The following is a 16,103-nucleotide window of genomic DNA, read 5'->3' on the forward strand; positions in this document are numbered from 1 at the left end:
GATTTTGAATAAATTCCACATCGTATGGGAGCCGTTCCAAACCCTAATTTTCTCAATATAAAAATCTATACATGGTGACTTTTCAAAACACATAGAAAATCCTAAGGGAAAACCTAAAATTCACTAGAAATAGTGAATCAAAGAGGGACTTTTTCACAAAATATCCTCAAGTCAATTTTCTTCTAATTGATACATTTTCTGCTCTTGATTTTCGAGTTTTGAAATTTATTAATCAATTTTGTTTGATTATGAATAGATTTGATTGAGGAGAATGGTCAAAATCAAGCCAAAGAGCTTTTGTTTTTTTTGTTTTTTTTTTTTTTTTTTTTTTTTTTTTTATGTATAAGTACTAAGCTTTCTTTTTCATTTCTTTGCTTTTTCTTGTTTTAATCTTTCTGTTTTCCTTATTTTTCTTGTTTATTTATGTTTTAGTATGTCTACTTAGCTTAGGTTTTCTTTGTTTTATCGTTTAAAGCAAGCTTGGTTGTTAAATTCTTTGTTTTAAGTTTCTGCTCTATTCTTTGTTCTTACTGTTTTTGGGTTAGGGTTTTTGGGCCTATATGCCTATGCATGCTTCTTGCATGTGTACGCATACTCAAAGTATTCGTACGCATACAGCTAGGCTGCGTATGCAGGCCCTATGTATGCGTACGTGTACTCAAGCCCAGAAACCCTAATTTGACCTTTCCTGCTTCTACTCCTTCATTTTATTTGACCAATTTGTCTTTGTTCTAACTTATTTTCACATGTATATGTTCTCGCTTCTTTATTTATTTGTTTGTTTGCCTTTAACATGTTACATTAGGGTTTCCCTCTTTATGTTTTCCTTGTTTTGCCATTAACATGCATAAGATATGACCATGCATTAATGCATAGGTAAGTGAGGTAAATCATGCATTCACATGAACATGCATTTGTTTGAGATATGATCTTGATCTTGCCTTGGTGAACATGAATGATATTTGTGAATGCTTTGCTTTGGAAGTGATAAATTGTTTGTTTGACCTTAACATGCCTATGTTTTTGCTTTGGATATTGACATCTTTGTTTGGTTGCTGCCTTGGATATGATGCTTTGAGTTGCATGGTAGATGTATGCTAGGGTATTTTTGGGATGATTGATTACATGTTGATTGTTAGATGTATACTAGTGTGTGTGTGAGTATAGAATGCGATATTAAACATGTCTTTAATGAGATTAAGATGTAAGATACAATGAGTGGAAGTCGACCCACAGGTCGGTTGGGGTTGGGTGCCTAACACCTTCCCATCTCCATACCTAAACTCCAAATCCATACTCTGGTAGTAAGATCAGCCATTCCAAGTAAAGGCGCTATATATATGGTTCCTAGACCTAAACTAGGTGGCAACTCCATTTCTTTTCTTTGCCCTCATCCACTTAATCGAGGCGTATTCCCCCATACCAAAGGCATGTTGCGCCCACATTGGCGACTCGACTAGGGATAGAGAGTTTGATTCCAATGTGTCTTATTTCTTAATCTTAATAAAGGCTTGTTCAATAATTTTTGCACGCATTTCACTTGGTTCTTTTGTCCCTTTTACCCCGGTTGGTGAAGAGTGGAAAGATGAGTATGCTCCATTTGGGCCAAAGTCTTTCGATGTTCATCCCACAAACTCATAATCTGTGCTACTGCCTATGATGGGCTTTGAGTACGTTAACAGTTTGCCACCAATCCACAAAGGTCCACATAGGCTCTCAGATGGAATCATGGCCCACTTAATTGTGAGTGACCTACTAATCTATCCTTTTAACTCTAGGGAGCATACCCACACTTAGAGAGATCCTAGATCCTATCGATGAAAGGATACCCTTTTTATATCTCTTGTTTGTTCAACCATATATCTTGTGTTTACTTAATTCTGACATGTTTTTTTGGTTGCTACCTTGGATATGATGCTTTGAGTTGCATGATAGATGTATGCTAGGGTATTTTTGGAATGATTGATTACATGTTAATTGCTAGATGTATACTAGTGTGTGTGTGAGTATAGAATGCAATATTAAACATGTCTTTAATGAGATTAAGATGTAAGATACAATGAGTGGAAGTCGACCCACAGGTCGGTTGGGGTTGGGTGCCTAACACCTTCCCATCTCCATACCTAAACTCCAAACCCATACTCTGGTAGTAAGATCAGCCATTCAACGTAAGAGCGCTATATATATGGTTTCTAGACCTAAACTAGGTGGCAACTCCATTTCTTTTCTCTGCCCTCATCCACTCAACCGAGGCATATTCCCCTACACCAAAGGCATGTTGCGCCCACAATGGCGACTCGACTAGGGATAGAGAGTTTGATTTCAATGTGTCTTATTTCTTAATCTTAATAAAGGCTTGTTCAATACTTGTTGCACGCATTCCACTTGGTTCTTTTGTCCCTTTTACCCCGGTTGGTGAAGAGTGGAAAGATGAGTATGCTCCATTTGGGCCAAAGTCTTTCGATGTTCATCCCACAAACTCATAATCTGTGCCATTGCCTATGATGGGCTTTGAGTACGTTAACTGTTTGCCACCAATCCACAAAGGTCCACATAGACTCTCAGATGGAATCATGGCCCACTTAATTGTGAGTGACCTACTAATCTATCCTTTTAACTCTAGGGAGCATACCCACACTTAGAGAGATCATAGATCTTATCAATGAAAGGATACCCTTTTTATATCTCTTATTTGTTCAACCATATATCTTGTGTTTACTTAATTCTGACATGTTTGTTTGGTTGCTGCCTTGGATATGATGCTTTGAGTTGCATGATAGATGTATGCTAGGGTATTTTTGGAATGATTGATTACATGTTGATTGCTAGATGTATACTAGTGTGTGTGTGAGTATAGAATGCGATATTAAACATGTCTTTAATGAGATTAAGATGTAAGATACAATGAGTGGAAGTCGACCCACAGGTCGGTTAGGGTTGGGTGCCTAACACCTTCCCATCTCCATACTTAAACTCCAAACCCATACTCTGGTAGTAAGATCAGCCATTCCACATAAGAGCGCTATATATATGGTTCCTAGACCTAAACTAGGTGGCAACTCCATTTCTTTTCTCTGCCCTCATCCACTTAATCGAGGCGTATTCCTCCACACCAAAGGCATGTTGCGCCCACAGTGGCGACTCGACTAGGGATAGAGAGTTTGATTCCAATGTGTCCTATTTCTTAATAAAGGCTTGTTAATAAAGGCTTGTTCAATACTTGTTGCACGCATTTCACTTGGTTCTTTTGTCCATTTTACCCCGGTTGGTGAAGAGTGGAAAGATGAGTATGCTCCATTTGGGCCAAAGTCTTTCGATGTTCATCCCACAAACTCATAATCTGTGCCATTGCCTATGATGGGCTTTGAGTACGTTAACTGTTTGCTACCAATCCACAAAGCTCCACATAGGCTCTCAGATGGAATCATGGCCCACTTAATTATGAGTGACCTACTAATCTATCCTTTTAACTCTAGGGAGCATACCCACACTTAGAGAGATCCTAGATCCTATCGATGAAAGGATACCTTTTTTATATCTCTTGTTTGTTCAACCATATATCTTGTGTTTACTTAATTCTGACATGTTTTGTTTGGTTGCTACCTTGGATATGATGCTTTGAGTTGCATGATAGATGTATGCTAGGGTATTTTTGGAATGATTGATTACATGTTGATTGCTAGATGTATACTAGTGTGTGTGTGAGTATATAATGCGATATTAAACATGTCTTTAATGAGATTAAGATGTAAGATACAATGAGTGGAAGTCGACCCACTGGTCGGTTAGGGTTGGGTGCCTAACACTTTCCCATCTCCATACCTAAACTCCAAACCCATACTCTAGTAGTAAGATCAGCCATTCCACGTAAGGGCGCTATATATATGGTTCCTAAACCTAAACTAGGTGGCAATTCCATTTCGTTTCTCTGCCCTCATCCACTCAACCGAGGCGTATTCCCCAACACCAAAGGCATGTTGCGCCCACAGTGGCGACTCGACTAGGGATAGAGAGTTTGATTCCAATGTGTCCTATTTCTTAATCTTAATAAAGGCTTGTTCAATACTTGTTGCACGCATTTCACTTAGTTCTTTTGTCCCTTTTACCCCGGTTGGTGAAGAGTGGAAAGATGAGTATGCTCCATTTGGGCCAAAGTCTTTCGATGTTCATCCCACAAACTCATAATCTGTGCGATTGCCTATGATGGGCTTTGAGTACGTTAATAGTTTGCCAGCAATCCACAAAGGTCCACATAGGCTCTCAGATGGAATCATGGCCCACTTAATTATGAGTGACCTACTAATCTATCCTTTTAACTCTAGAGAGCATACCCACACTTAGAGAGATCCTAGATCCTATTGATGAAAGGATACCCTTTTTATATCTCTTGTTTGTTCAACCATATATCTTATGTTTACTTACTTCTGAAGGACAAATAAAAGATGTAAAAATTTTGAGGATAACCCAAAAGTTATGGCATACCCTAAGATATTGGGATAAAAGAAAAGAAATTTTCACATATAAGAGCTTATCCCGAAATCCAAAGGTATATCTTAACTAGAAAGATTCATAAGACCATAGCCTAATTGCTACCATAAGCACAAATCAAAAGGCCTCTTGAAAAAGAACCTTGGGCCTAGGGTAACAAATATGCTATGGAATTAGCATCTAATAACCTACAAAGTCAAAATGAAATTCCCTAATCTTGGGCCTCCTTGTTGCACGCTTAGGCCTAAAATGATGAGAAATTCATGATGTAGACACTCGATTTTGCACCCATAATTTAATTTTGAAAGATGACTGAAATGACAATTTTAAATACCCAAAAAATCGTAGTTGCATTCCACGCATTAAATCATTCATCACATATCATAAAATTGATCTTAAGATTCTAACGGTTGCGACGATATGCCTAATTCCCAAATCAAATCGTCGAATTGAAAGATATCGCAAGATCAAGTTTTCACGGTCTGCATGCATTGTATATAGGTGAGGCTGATTACGTGTGATTAATTAAAATTAATTCTGATTGGTTAACAATTAAAATTAATTGAATAATTTATGTAATTGGCTGTTGGATTTTATGAAAAATAAGCTTGGTTGCATAGGAATAGAATGGATAATCAAATAACAAGGGAATTCATTTTGCTTGATTTGAAACTTCTCTTAAAAATCTTTTTCCCTTAAGTAAAATTCATATGTGATTTCTCATTGCATAAATGCAACAGATCTAGGATTTTGCAAATTAACTAACTTTAGATCTAAGAATATTGACACAAAAATTTGCATGTCACTTTTTAATGGGTATTTAAAAGGTCATTTAAAGCCTAGAAGACTAAACTTTGACTGGGCAGGGTAAGTGCCTAACACCTTCTTATCCTGTAACCTAACCCTCGAACATTAGAATCTTAGGTTGGTAGATTTAGTGTCTTATTCTATTTTGGGTAGATTGTAACTAGGAAACAATGCCTTGTATTTCTTACTAGATTGTAACTAGGAATCAAAGCAATGTAAAGTTCTTTCTACCAAGATATGATTGTTTCCAATTAATAAGAATGTGTATTATTCAAGACATGTTGTAATTTGTATAATTTTCTTATTTTACTTACAAAATAAATGGCAACTCCATATGATCCTATAAAGGGAAGGTGCCGTTGCCTACACTCTTTTCTGAGAGTACCCTATAGGTTTTACCCCAATCTCTCACACATGGACTTTGAAAGGAAGGTTACAATATATTCTAGCTAGAAAGATACTTAAAAAAAAAAAAATTGATGATGATAATGAATGGAAGAAGAAGAGCCCAAATGTGATGAATGCATTGTAAGCCCATATTTGAGGCAAAGGGTTGAAAATCTTTAAGCACATTCTAATGAAAGCTCGTGAGAGTAAGATGAGAGTTTTATTGTAAATGGGTTAAAGCCCAATGAAACAAGGAGCAAGGTTCATGAGAATATGGGTGAAAGGTATAAGAGTCACACTCAAAATTTCAACTGTCAGTGCATTTCGTGGGTCATCTCGCGAGTTGGCCAAATCGCGAGATGAGTCATAAAACACACTGACTCTTCAGCTTCCAACATGTGCTCCTCGTCTGACCTTCACAGGTTGCACTACTCACGAGCCAAGTTGCAAAATCAACTTTTTAAGTAAATTTTCACCACTTAAGACTAAACCCATTACAATTAAATTCCACAAAATACAAGGAAATAAATTAAGAAAATTACAATACTTTTTTTTTTTATGAAATAAAGCCAACATAAATGTTATGTGAAAAACCATAACGTAACACTTTTAAACCTCACCTTAATTAGTGGCTTGTTATTATAAAACTTTTGAAGCTCTCTTAATTAACTTGCAAATGGCCAATGTTGTGGTCTTAGCATTCTACATCACAGTGTGCTTTGTTGTTTTTGTTATACCAAAAATCATTATTTCAGTTCTCCTCTATAGGCGATGGAAAAGAAAGCAAATGGTTTGCAAAGATGGCTTCTCAGGTATGGTACTCATTCTGGAATTCAAGCTCTTCAAACTAAAGAAAGTTATGTGCTAAAGTGATGTGGTGGGTAGACACAGGTGGGAAGACGGTGATGTTCAGGTTTCCAATGATGCAATCACTACCATCCGATGCATTCTTAAAGAAGAGACTAAAATTGAGCAACAAAGACATCATTGGCTCTGGAGGCTATGGCACAGTTTATAGACTGACTATAAATGAATCCACAGCCTTTGCTGTTAAAAGACTTAATAAGGGAACTGCAGATAGAGATCGAGGTTTTGAGAGAAAGCTGGAAGCAATGGGAGACATAAAGCACCGCAATATTGTAACTCTTCATGGATATTACACTGCCCCTCACTATAATCTTCTCATCTATGAGCTGATGCCTAATGGAAGCCCAGATACCCTTCTGCATGGTATGCTTCTCTAGTTTCAAACCCTTCTTTCTTTCTTTGTGAGTGGATGAATAATCAAATAAATGGTTTATATGTTGTTCATTAACAATGTTTGATTGGCATCAAAGTTAACATATTATTCTGACATTCTTATATACTCTACAGTGCCTACATAAACAACAAATTTTACCATTTATTAAGGTGACAAATTGGTTTTAGTGTAACATCACTTTCATTAAAATCACCACTGATATCACTTTTATTTTACACCAATTACAATCTGCCACTTCAGTAATTGTGAAAAATGTTGTGAAATTTCTTGTGTCATTAGACTTATTGAAGTTCAAAGTAATGTTATAGCTAAATTCTTTAAAACTTCAGTTTTCTTGGAGATCAAATCATGGCATGGAAGTTCACAATCACAAGCTTGATTCTTCTCTATATCTTTGGTTTGTTTTCTATTTTCTCTTTTCCCCTATCAAAAAGTAGATTTTGGTTCAGGAGGAGCAATGAACAAGAAGCATTTGGACTGGCCATCCAGATAGAAGATAGCGGTAGGTGCTGCAAGAGGATTGTCGTACCTTCATCATGATTGCATCTCTCATATTATTCACAGAGATATCAAGTCAAGCAATATATTTGTTGGATCAGAACATGGAGGCTCGAGTGTCTGATTTTGGACTGGCCACATTGATGGAACCAGATAAGACTCGTGTTTCAACATTGTTGCTGGAACTTTTGGATACCTTGCTCCTGGTATGAACCACTAAACCATTAGACTCACTCTCTCCTGATCTTAGCTCTTGTACTTAGTTATATTAAGTACTCGGTTAAGTTCTGCAGAATATTTTGATACAGGAAGAGCAACCACTAAAGGGGATGTTTTATAGTTTTGGAGTTCTTTTACTAGAGCTTTTAACAGGGAAAAAACCAGATGATGAAGTATTTATAGAAGGGGGAAGTAAGTTTGTATCATGGGTAAGTTAAAAATTCTATTAACATTACATAGATTCTATTTTTGAATACTAGCAGATTGATATTGGTTGGAAGCATTGGGGGTCAAAAATGCCTACTTAGTCAACGACATTACTAAAAATTTTCTTCTCATAACATTGCATCATGAAGTTTTTTTCAATCTATAGAAAGTAAATCTCTACCAATCAATTAATTTTATGATGACCAAAATAATACATCATAAGTAAAACCAAAAAGAAAGCATTATAACAAACGTAAAACATTGAACTACTCATTGATCCAATTCCAAAAAAAAAAAAAATATATATATATATATATATATAAGAGATGAAGTACCACAATATGGAATCAGTTATTCAATAAATTAAGGAATCAGTTATGAAGTTTATAAAGTTATAAAGTACTCATTGGTACAATATAAAGTTAATTAAAAGGAATCAGTTATTCAATAAATTAAGTGTAAAATACCACAATATGGGATTTTTCAATCTTATTTCGGTGTGCTTATAAAAATTATGATAGATTTCAGGGACAAGGTGCTGAATGTTTAAAATGATTTTAAATGCCATTTCAAGGTTTGAAGTTATGAAAAAATTCAAAGAGAAGATATGGAGTACCTCATATGCCATTTTGGTATTCGAAATTGAACATCACATGTTCTTTTTAAGATCTTAGATTAACCACACTATTTAAGTATTTTAAATGGACTGCATCTGTAGCTAATTTTTCATATTTCCTTTGGAACCTTGCTCCTTTAGTGGGGTTTGCTCTAATCCCACATTTCCGTTAAAAATTACTGTGGCAGCCTTTTCAAGTGGAGCAACTTTAAAAACTTGACAAAGATGTCAACTAATCCTCACAAATTTATGCAATTTCTTTGAGGGCAATTGCCCTTGCTCACTTGAACGTGGCTATGCCCATCAGAAAATTATATGCTTACACTCATTTCAACAAAGGTACTAAAACAGAAGAATACCAACACTGATATAAAAGAATTAGTCAGAAATGATTTGAAACTTTTAAACTATAGCCAAATATATTGCTTTTAATTGTGACAGTGGCAGAGCTAGAAATTTATGTGCAAGCCCTTTTCAAACAAGTCTTGAGGGTCTAACAAAAGGCTATTTGGCATTGGATGACTGCTTGTCTTGGATCAATCCAGAATTTTTTATCCATTAGACAGGACTTTCTGAAATATCTATCTAATATTTTTTTAGTCTACTTTTCATTTCTATTATTGAGCATTAACTCACTACCCAGGCAGGTAAATTGGAAGTGTTCTTTATCTAGAAGTGCTTAAATATGCTTAATGTTGCATCTATCTAGGGATAGATAAACTGATTTTTTATTGAAAATTTTCTGTTAGTGCTGGAGCAGGTAAAGGCAGTTGTTCAAGAGAAGGAGGTATATGTACTGGATGGTAGATTAGAAAATTGTCCAGAGGATGAGATTGACAATGTATTCAGTATAGCGTTAATGTGTCTCAAACCAGAGCCCTCCAAGAGGCCTACCATAGCTGAGGCTGTCAAGATGCTTGAGAAAATAAGATCAGACAAAGTTTTAACAGATTAATAATATTTTCTTAGACATAGGTTCTATTTCTACAAGCAGAGCAATTTATTTTTATGTATCTGTCATGATTTATGGTCTTTTGGCCATAACCAGCTTGTGTTACGCTATCCCATTCTCGCACATGTTACAGGAAACAAATTGCCTAAATTATTTTTATGCTTGTTGAAGTTCAATATGACACAAGGACAAAAGGCTTAAGACAGTGAAGAAGGAAGAAAAAAGATGTACAAGCAAAATATTTTTCCTACCACAAACAAATTTGCAGCAAATTATTCATTATATAACTGCCATTGTAGAGCAAATATCAAAGTAAAAGATATAAGCCCCTTGAGAGAGTCTTCCTGCTTTTGCCAAGCGAGTGGAATCCTAGTCCTTCCAAACCCCAGCTAATAGGCCTACTGGGCACCACTCTTACAAGAGGCAATGGGACTTCAGTAGTTCATATTCATATACCTTGGCCACTCTATTAAACCTTGTCTCAGTACCTAGTGAAGCCATAGACCAACAAAACGGCCATTATAGTGGAGTACATAGTGATATTGCATTTCAGCAACTGAATTAAGTTATTCAGACATCATTAGTTTTTCTCATGAGCAATCCAGGTAGAACCAGAAAACTGGAAAAGGAAAGGTCAATATAGAAAACCATGCAGCTTTGTCAACTGGGAATGAAATTTCCGCTCAAGTTCCTGCATGGATTTAGTATAATTCAAAACGGGAAAATTTTGCCTGCAAAAGCATGAGGAAAGGTGCGAGGAGTAAACTTCATCAAGAATACCATAATCCAACTCTGGTGAGCATTTCCTGACAGTTGAGAAATGTGCATTTTCCTTTACACGACAACAATATCCAGCCAGGTTACATATGCTGATAAGATTGACAGCGGCTCAAGTGATAAAGCAATTACATACAACATCTCTCAAAAGCAAGCGTACAAAATAAATTTGAAGAAACCACATGCATCTACTTGAGGATTGTTGCCAACCCCTTGGCAACTGAATCTTTTAAGGAGGGAGAAACAGGTCCATTTCCAAAAAATACATCGAAAAGAGCAAGAGTCACACTTCCTGACACAATTGTAGCTTCCACATTAGATGGAAGCCCATCCAATGAGACACATACCTGAAAATCACAATAAATACATATGGATTAGTTCATATGAGAGAAAATTAAAAACTAAAATGGTCAAGAACATGAGAATTAATTTTTATTCATATTAATTCAGGCTTACAAGCATTTTGGATGGTTCTAGCCAAGTCAAAAATATGAAAGTTCCTTTCTTAAGGGGTCGTTCCTGGAAGATACTACGGAATGTGGACAGAGCGGATTCATCAATGGAAGTGGGTGCTTTGATTCTTTGGGAGATGGCATCATCAAGTGCATCCCAGAAAGTTTTACCATCAACATCTCTAACCAGAACAATCTGTAATGATTTCTCCAAAGGAGCTGAAATTAAGAAAAGTTATGTTAGTAACTTTCAGAACTTATTTTAGCAACCTCTCTCTCCCTCTCTCAACAGCAACAAAGAAAGTGTGAATTTTTTTTGGGTCCTTACATTGAAAAATTGAGTTGAATAAGGAAGGAATCTCTTGAATTTTAGTTGTTGATTGCCCTTTCCAAGCATTCAATTCACTTAGAATAGATGGGTTTACATATAGCCCTGCAGCATAGACTTTAACACCAATGATTGCAAAACTTTTCTCCCTGTATCCTGAAATTATTCCACTATTATAGAACTCCTCTAGACAACATTAGAGTTATTCAATTTGAAATAATCATTTGGAGAAAAGGTTAGTNAAAAAAAAAAAAAAAAAAAAAAAAAAAAAAAAAAAAAAAAAAAAACAAGAGAGACGCTAAAAGGAAGTTATCTACAAGCAACTATATAGTTAACTTTATTTGGAGTTTGGGAGGGGCTTTGCCAGCTACCTCGTTGGGAACATCCTTTTCCTGCGCTGTGGGAGCATCTCCAGTAGGCAGGGTAGTTGAGGCTAAGGCCTGTTCAAAAGTGTGAGAGGCCGCTCCGTCTTTAAGCCCTGCTACTTCTTTGGCCGAGGAGAGATCCTTTTCTTTTCCAGGCACTAATAATTGTTCCTGCTGATTGAGTGTGGGAGGAGCCTGAGTCTGAACTTCCTCGGGTGGCTCAGCAACAATAACAGATACCTCCCCTATTGGGGTAGAGGGAGTGAAGGCCCGAATAGCTGGGGGGAAGTAGATATTTTTGGTTTTCCTCAACTCTGAGGAAGATTCAACTCCAGCTCGGTCGAGGGCCTCTTGCCAAGTCAGGGCACAGTATTCCCGGCACACGGCGGGCACCTCAGCTCGAAAATTCTCCTCTGTCTCGGCAACGCCCACGTTGTAACCCTGCTGCTCAGCGGCGTCTTTTCCTTTCTCAGCCTCGGCTTTGGCTTTCTCAGCCTGATCTCTGAGCTTCTGGACTTCTTCCAGTTGTTTCTGCAGGATCAGCACCTGTTCCTTAGAGGCTGCCAGTTGGGCATTGGCATCTCGCAGAAGCCGCCCTTGGTCCTCGGCCTGTCTTTGATACCCCGCTAGAGCCGAATCAGCACTTTTTCGAGCTTCTTCTTCGGCTGCTAGCTTCTTCTTCAGCTGCGTAATATTTTGCTTGGAAGCATTCAGTGTGCGTACAGCTGATATCCTTTTCTTCTTCTCCTCGTCTATTTGACCGTAGTAGGATTTGGCTATCTCCTCCAGCCTGAAGGTGGCTTGAACGGCCTAGAGAGAAAGGGAGTTAGAAATATGCAACGATAAAAAAAAATATATATATAATAAGAGTAGAATAAAAATAATAAGGTAACGGTTAAAGCATCATACCATGCCCAAATATCTTTTGGTGTTTTGAAAGACCTCGTCCCTCTTGATCGCTCTCAGCTCAGCCATGTCCCTGGGAAGAAGAAGCGTTTCCTCCAATGCTGAGGCAACTCGGCACCCAAGTCCGCCACTAAAGTCCCTAATTGAAGCGTCCTCCTTTAGAGGCCTTTTATCGAGCATAGGGGTTGGGAGCCAAGCCTCAAGAGCCGAGGACTGGGTGGTTGTTTTATCCACCTCTCGCTGTGTCTCATGACTTGTTTTCTGTTGCTTAGTAGCTCTTTGGTCCTCACCCTCACTGGTAGTGTGAGTCTTCCCTACGTCCATCACTTCTTTACCCTTTGACTCTCTCCTCCTCTTCGGGTCACTAGGCTCAGTTACAGTTGGTGGGAGTGACTGAGGAGGCGGAGGGGGGAGAGATGGAGGTTGGACCTGAACTTGCTTTTCCACCCCCCTGCCAGGCTGGCCCTCGATTACTTCTTTCAAACTCCTCTGACTTCTCCTTTGGATGATCATTTTCTTAGAAGTCACTTCAGGAGATTGGGGTTGATCAAAAACTTCAAATTCGTCGGCAGAATCAGGCAGCTCTACAAGTCCTCCTATGATGTCTTCTTCTTCCTCTTCTTCTTCTTCTCCTTCTTCTGCTTCTTCTTCTTCTCCTTCGGCTTCTTTTACTTTTTCTTCCTCTCTCACTTTCTGGGAAACAGAGCGTGATGATGAAGCTCCTATAGAAAGAGTGGCCTCAGGCGATGGTTCAATGAAGGGCTCGCCTATAGGAATAGGGGTGCCCTCAGGAACAATGAATCCCTCAAAAACTACACTGATACGGTGGAGCCGAGGATCTTTGGCCTTTATCACGCACTTGGGAGCCTGAAAGGCTGTGGACGCAGGTTTATACTTGAGTATTAAGTGCGCTGCTCGTAATTGGCCGTCGGAGGGATTCACATACACCTCGGACCGCAGAATTCTATCTAGGCTCTCCCTGTTGATTAGCCTGAGATGGCGTTTAGTGGCACGTTTGTCTGCAAAGTAATTAAAACATAAAAGGAAATGTCCATTAGAAATGAAAACTGCTTCAATTAAAAAATTAATCTGACTTATCAGGGACGTACATCCTAGAAACCCCACTTGGTTGTCCCTCTTCAGTCAGGCAAGGCAAACTATCGTGCCACTCCCCAGAAAAAATAAGGAAATCGTCTTTAAAACCCTTGTTTGAGGTAGGGAGGCACTGGATCAATCTTACTGCAGGGTACCTAGACTTAAGGTAATATCTCTGATCCTTCAAATGATTGAGATTATATACCCAGTTCACATTGTGATGGGTCAAACCTAAATTGTATGAGGCGTTTAAAGCCTCTATACTCCCTAGCACCCTGAACATATTCGAGGCGCACTGCATAGGAGATAACCTAAAAAACCTAAGGTAATCTCTCGTCAAACTACCCATTGGGATAGTCATCCCTCCCTCGACAAAAGCTACCATGGGAATAACTACCTCCCCCGTTTTTCTATCGCGCAACCAAGTTTGGGAGGAAGCGTATCTCATACTCACTGTTGAGGGAATCCTATACTTAGTCCTAAATGATTCTATTTGCTCCTCGGAATCAACTAGATACTTAAATCTACCCATCTTCTAACAGTAGCAGAGAAAAACTGATACAAAAGATGGAAAGCTAGGGAGGGTTAAGGAAACTTACAGGTTTGGAAAATAAGCTCCTCGGACGGGCTCTTGGTATTTATGAGAACGTGGAGTAATGAGAGAAAGACAGATTCAATAAATACGTGCTGAGAGGGAGTAATTTGTAACTGAAGAAAGATTTGATTTGAAAGGCACCCTATAATGACACAAAAAGTGGGAGCGGGAAAAACCCCGCCCATAAATGCCAAGGATCCCCCACCGTTAGATTTGCATCAGATCGTTGAACGTGTGGGACAACAGAGCAGTTATCACTTAATAGTGGCGTGCTCATGACGCCGAAACGTCAGGAGCGTGCCTTGGGCAAACAAAAAGACATTCTGAAAGCGGGGGAAACCTATGAAATAAATGAGGGCTGGATATCAAAATCTCCCTTTTTCCCGAGGTGGCAAAAAGCGAGATTTTGAGGGGCTATTGTGGGGCCTGCTAGTTGAAAAGGGATAGTAATCCTCATAAGTGGGCTCGGGCCCAACGGCCCAATCCGAGGACATTTCGTTATCCGATGATAGTCTAAAAAAGTTTTATTATTACTAAATGGGTAATATAGTAGAAACGAGTAGATATTATATACAGCGGCATAACACACGTCTGAGGACACCAAGGTCCGAGGTGAATGTAACTTTCATGTTATTGGGGAGACTCCGCCAAGTTGTATCTGAACTGGGAATCGGATATAACTTAAAGGGGCGTCGGGGAAGGTAGCAAATATCTTCTAAGGCCATCACCTCCACATTAAATGCTTTCCAGCTAACACTCTGGTCGCATTAATGTGGAGGTGATACCTGAACAGTAACTAAGCAGCTTTATGGCCACTAAGCTGAAAGTTCTGGTAGATGCTGGATGGGACAGAAAGGAGTTCCCAAGATAAGAACTACACGTGTACGATGGAAACGGGGGGAAAACGGAGTATATAACATAGGAACGAAGGAAATAAGGGGGGACTTTTTTGAAGAAAAAAGAACGAGAAAAGAAGAGAGAGACTAACTGAAAGAGGGCCGAGGAGAGGTTTTTGAGAAAAAGAGAGAGTGAAACCTAAAGTATCCCTTATTACTTGATGAGTAGAACATTTCCTAAAAAACAGCACTAGTTCTTGGATCCATACTCTAAAAATTTATTGTTTGGGCTTGTTGGGCTGAAAACTCATTTGTACTCAGGGTCAATCCAAATTGAGTCCCTACAGGTTTCAAATCAAACTGGTTTTGGTTTGTTATAAGAGCATTCACATCAATTTTCCCAAATTTTTAGCTAAACAAACCCAAAAAAACACTAATTTTTCACACAAGTTTAATTGCACTTATTAATAGGGCATCGTTTGATAGAGATCTAGTGCTTAGATTTTTTTATAAGAAAGTATTAATTGTATGTATCCTCTTGCTCTTATACTTTTCAATGTAAGAGCATCCGCATCAATAGATGCATAATTTCTATCCATTTTGGACCAAAAAACATGTTTTTTCTATTTTACACACATACTTTTACAAAACACTCACATTAGTTTGTCTATTCTGCACATTTCTTCAATAAAATATTCATTCTTGAATCAATACCCAACCACCACCATTAAGCCAGTCTCCATCATCAACCCACCCATCAAAATCCCAAAATCACTAATCAAAATCATCAAAACCTACTAATCAAAATCCCAAAACCCACTAATAAAAACCATCAAAATCCACAGATCAAAATCACAAAACCATCAAACAAAGATTGAGCTACATCAACGATTAGAGCAGCGGCAAGGCGAAAGTAGTGACAAGGCAAAACCATCAACGATTAGAGCAGCAGTGAGGCGAAAGCAGCAACGATCGGCGTGAGCAGTGGCGAGTGAGGTGATCGACGGTGGCACGGCTGTGGCGAGACTTGAGAGAGCAACAAAGATCAGTGGAGGAGGCAAAAGCGTGAGGTGAGAGTCAACAACCCGAGAGAAAAAAAGAGAATGAGATGGAGAAAATAAAAAATAATAAAATATCAAATACAAGAGCTACAGTAACCATGCATATATGCATAATTACTGTAGCAATTGTATAGTACAATGATAGGAAAGCGATGATGTAATGATACTATAGAAATGTTGACGTCATATATTTTGAGATATGGTTGCAGTTGCAGCACTCTTGTTGTTTTTTTACTATAAATATCCTTATCAG

At 38.2% G+C, this 16,103-nt stretch overlaps 1 protein-coding gene across 1 annotated transcript; it reads left to right on the top strand.

Moving 5' to 3' along the window:
• Positions 1-6,358: 6,358 nt before the first annotated feature.
• LOC111989296 (receptor-like serine/threonine-protein kinase At1g78530) lies at positions 6,359-9,438 on the top strand. The gene is given in 8 exon segments (XM_065764850.1): positions 6,359-6,494; positions 6,574-6,912; positions 7,393-7,529; positions 7,531-7,612; positions 7,615-7,647; positions 7,735-7,775; positions 7,777-7,869; positions 9,244-9,438. Coding segments are annotated over 8 exon segments (1,056 nt in total).
• The last annotated feature ends 6,665 nt before the right edge of the window (positions 9,439-16,103 follow it).

The sequence above is a fragment of the Quercus suber genome, unplaced genomic scaffold (genome assembly GCF_002906115.3).
Source record: "Quercus suber isolate HL8 unplaced genomic scaffold, Cork oak 2.0 scaffold_587, whole genome shotgun sequence".
Lineage (NCBI taxonomy): Eukaryota > Viridiplantae > Streptophyta > Magnoliopsida > Fagales > Fagaceae > Quercus > Quercus suber.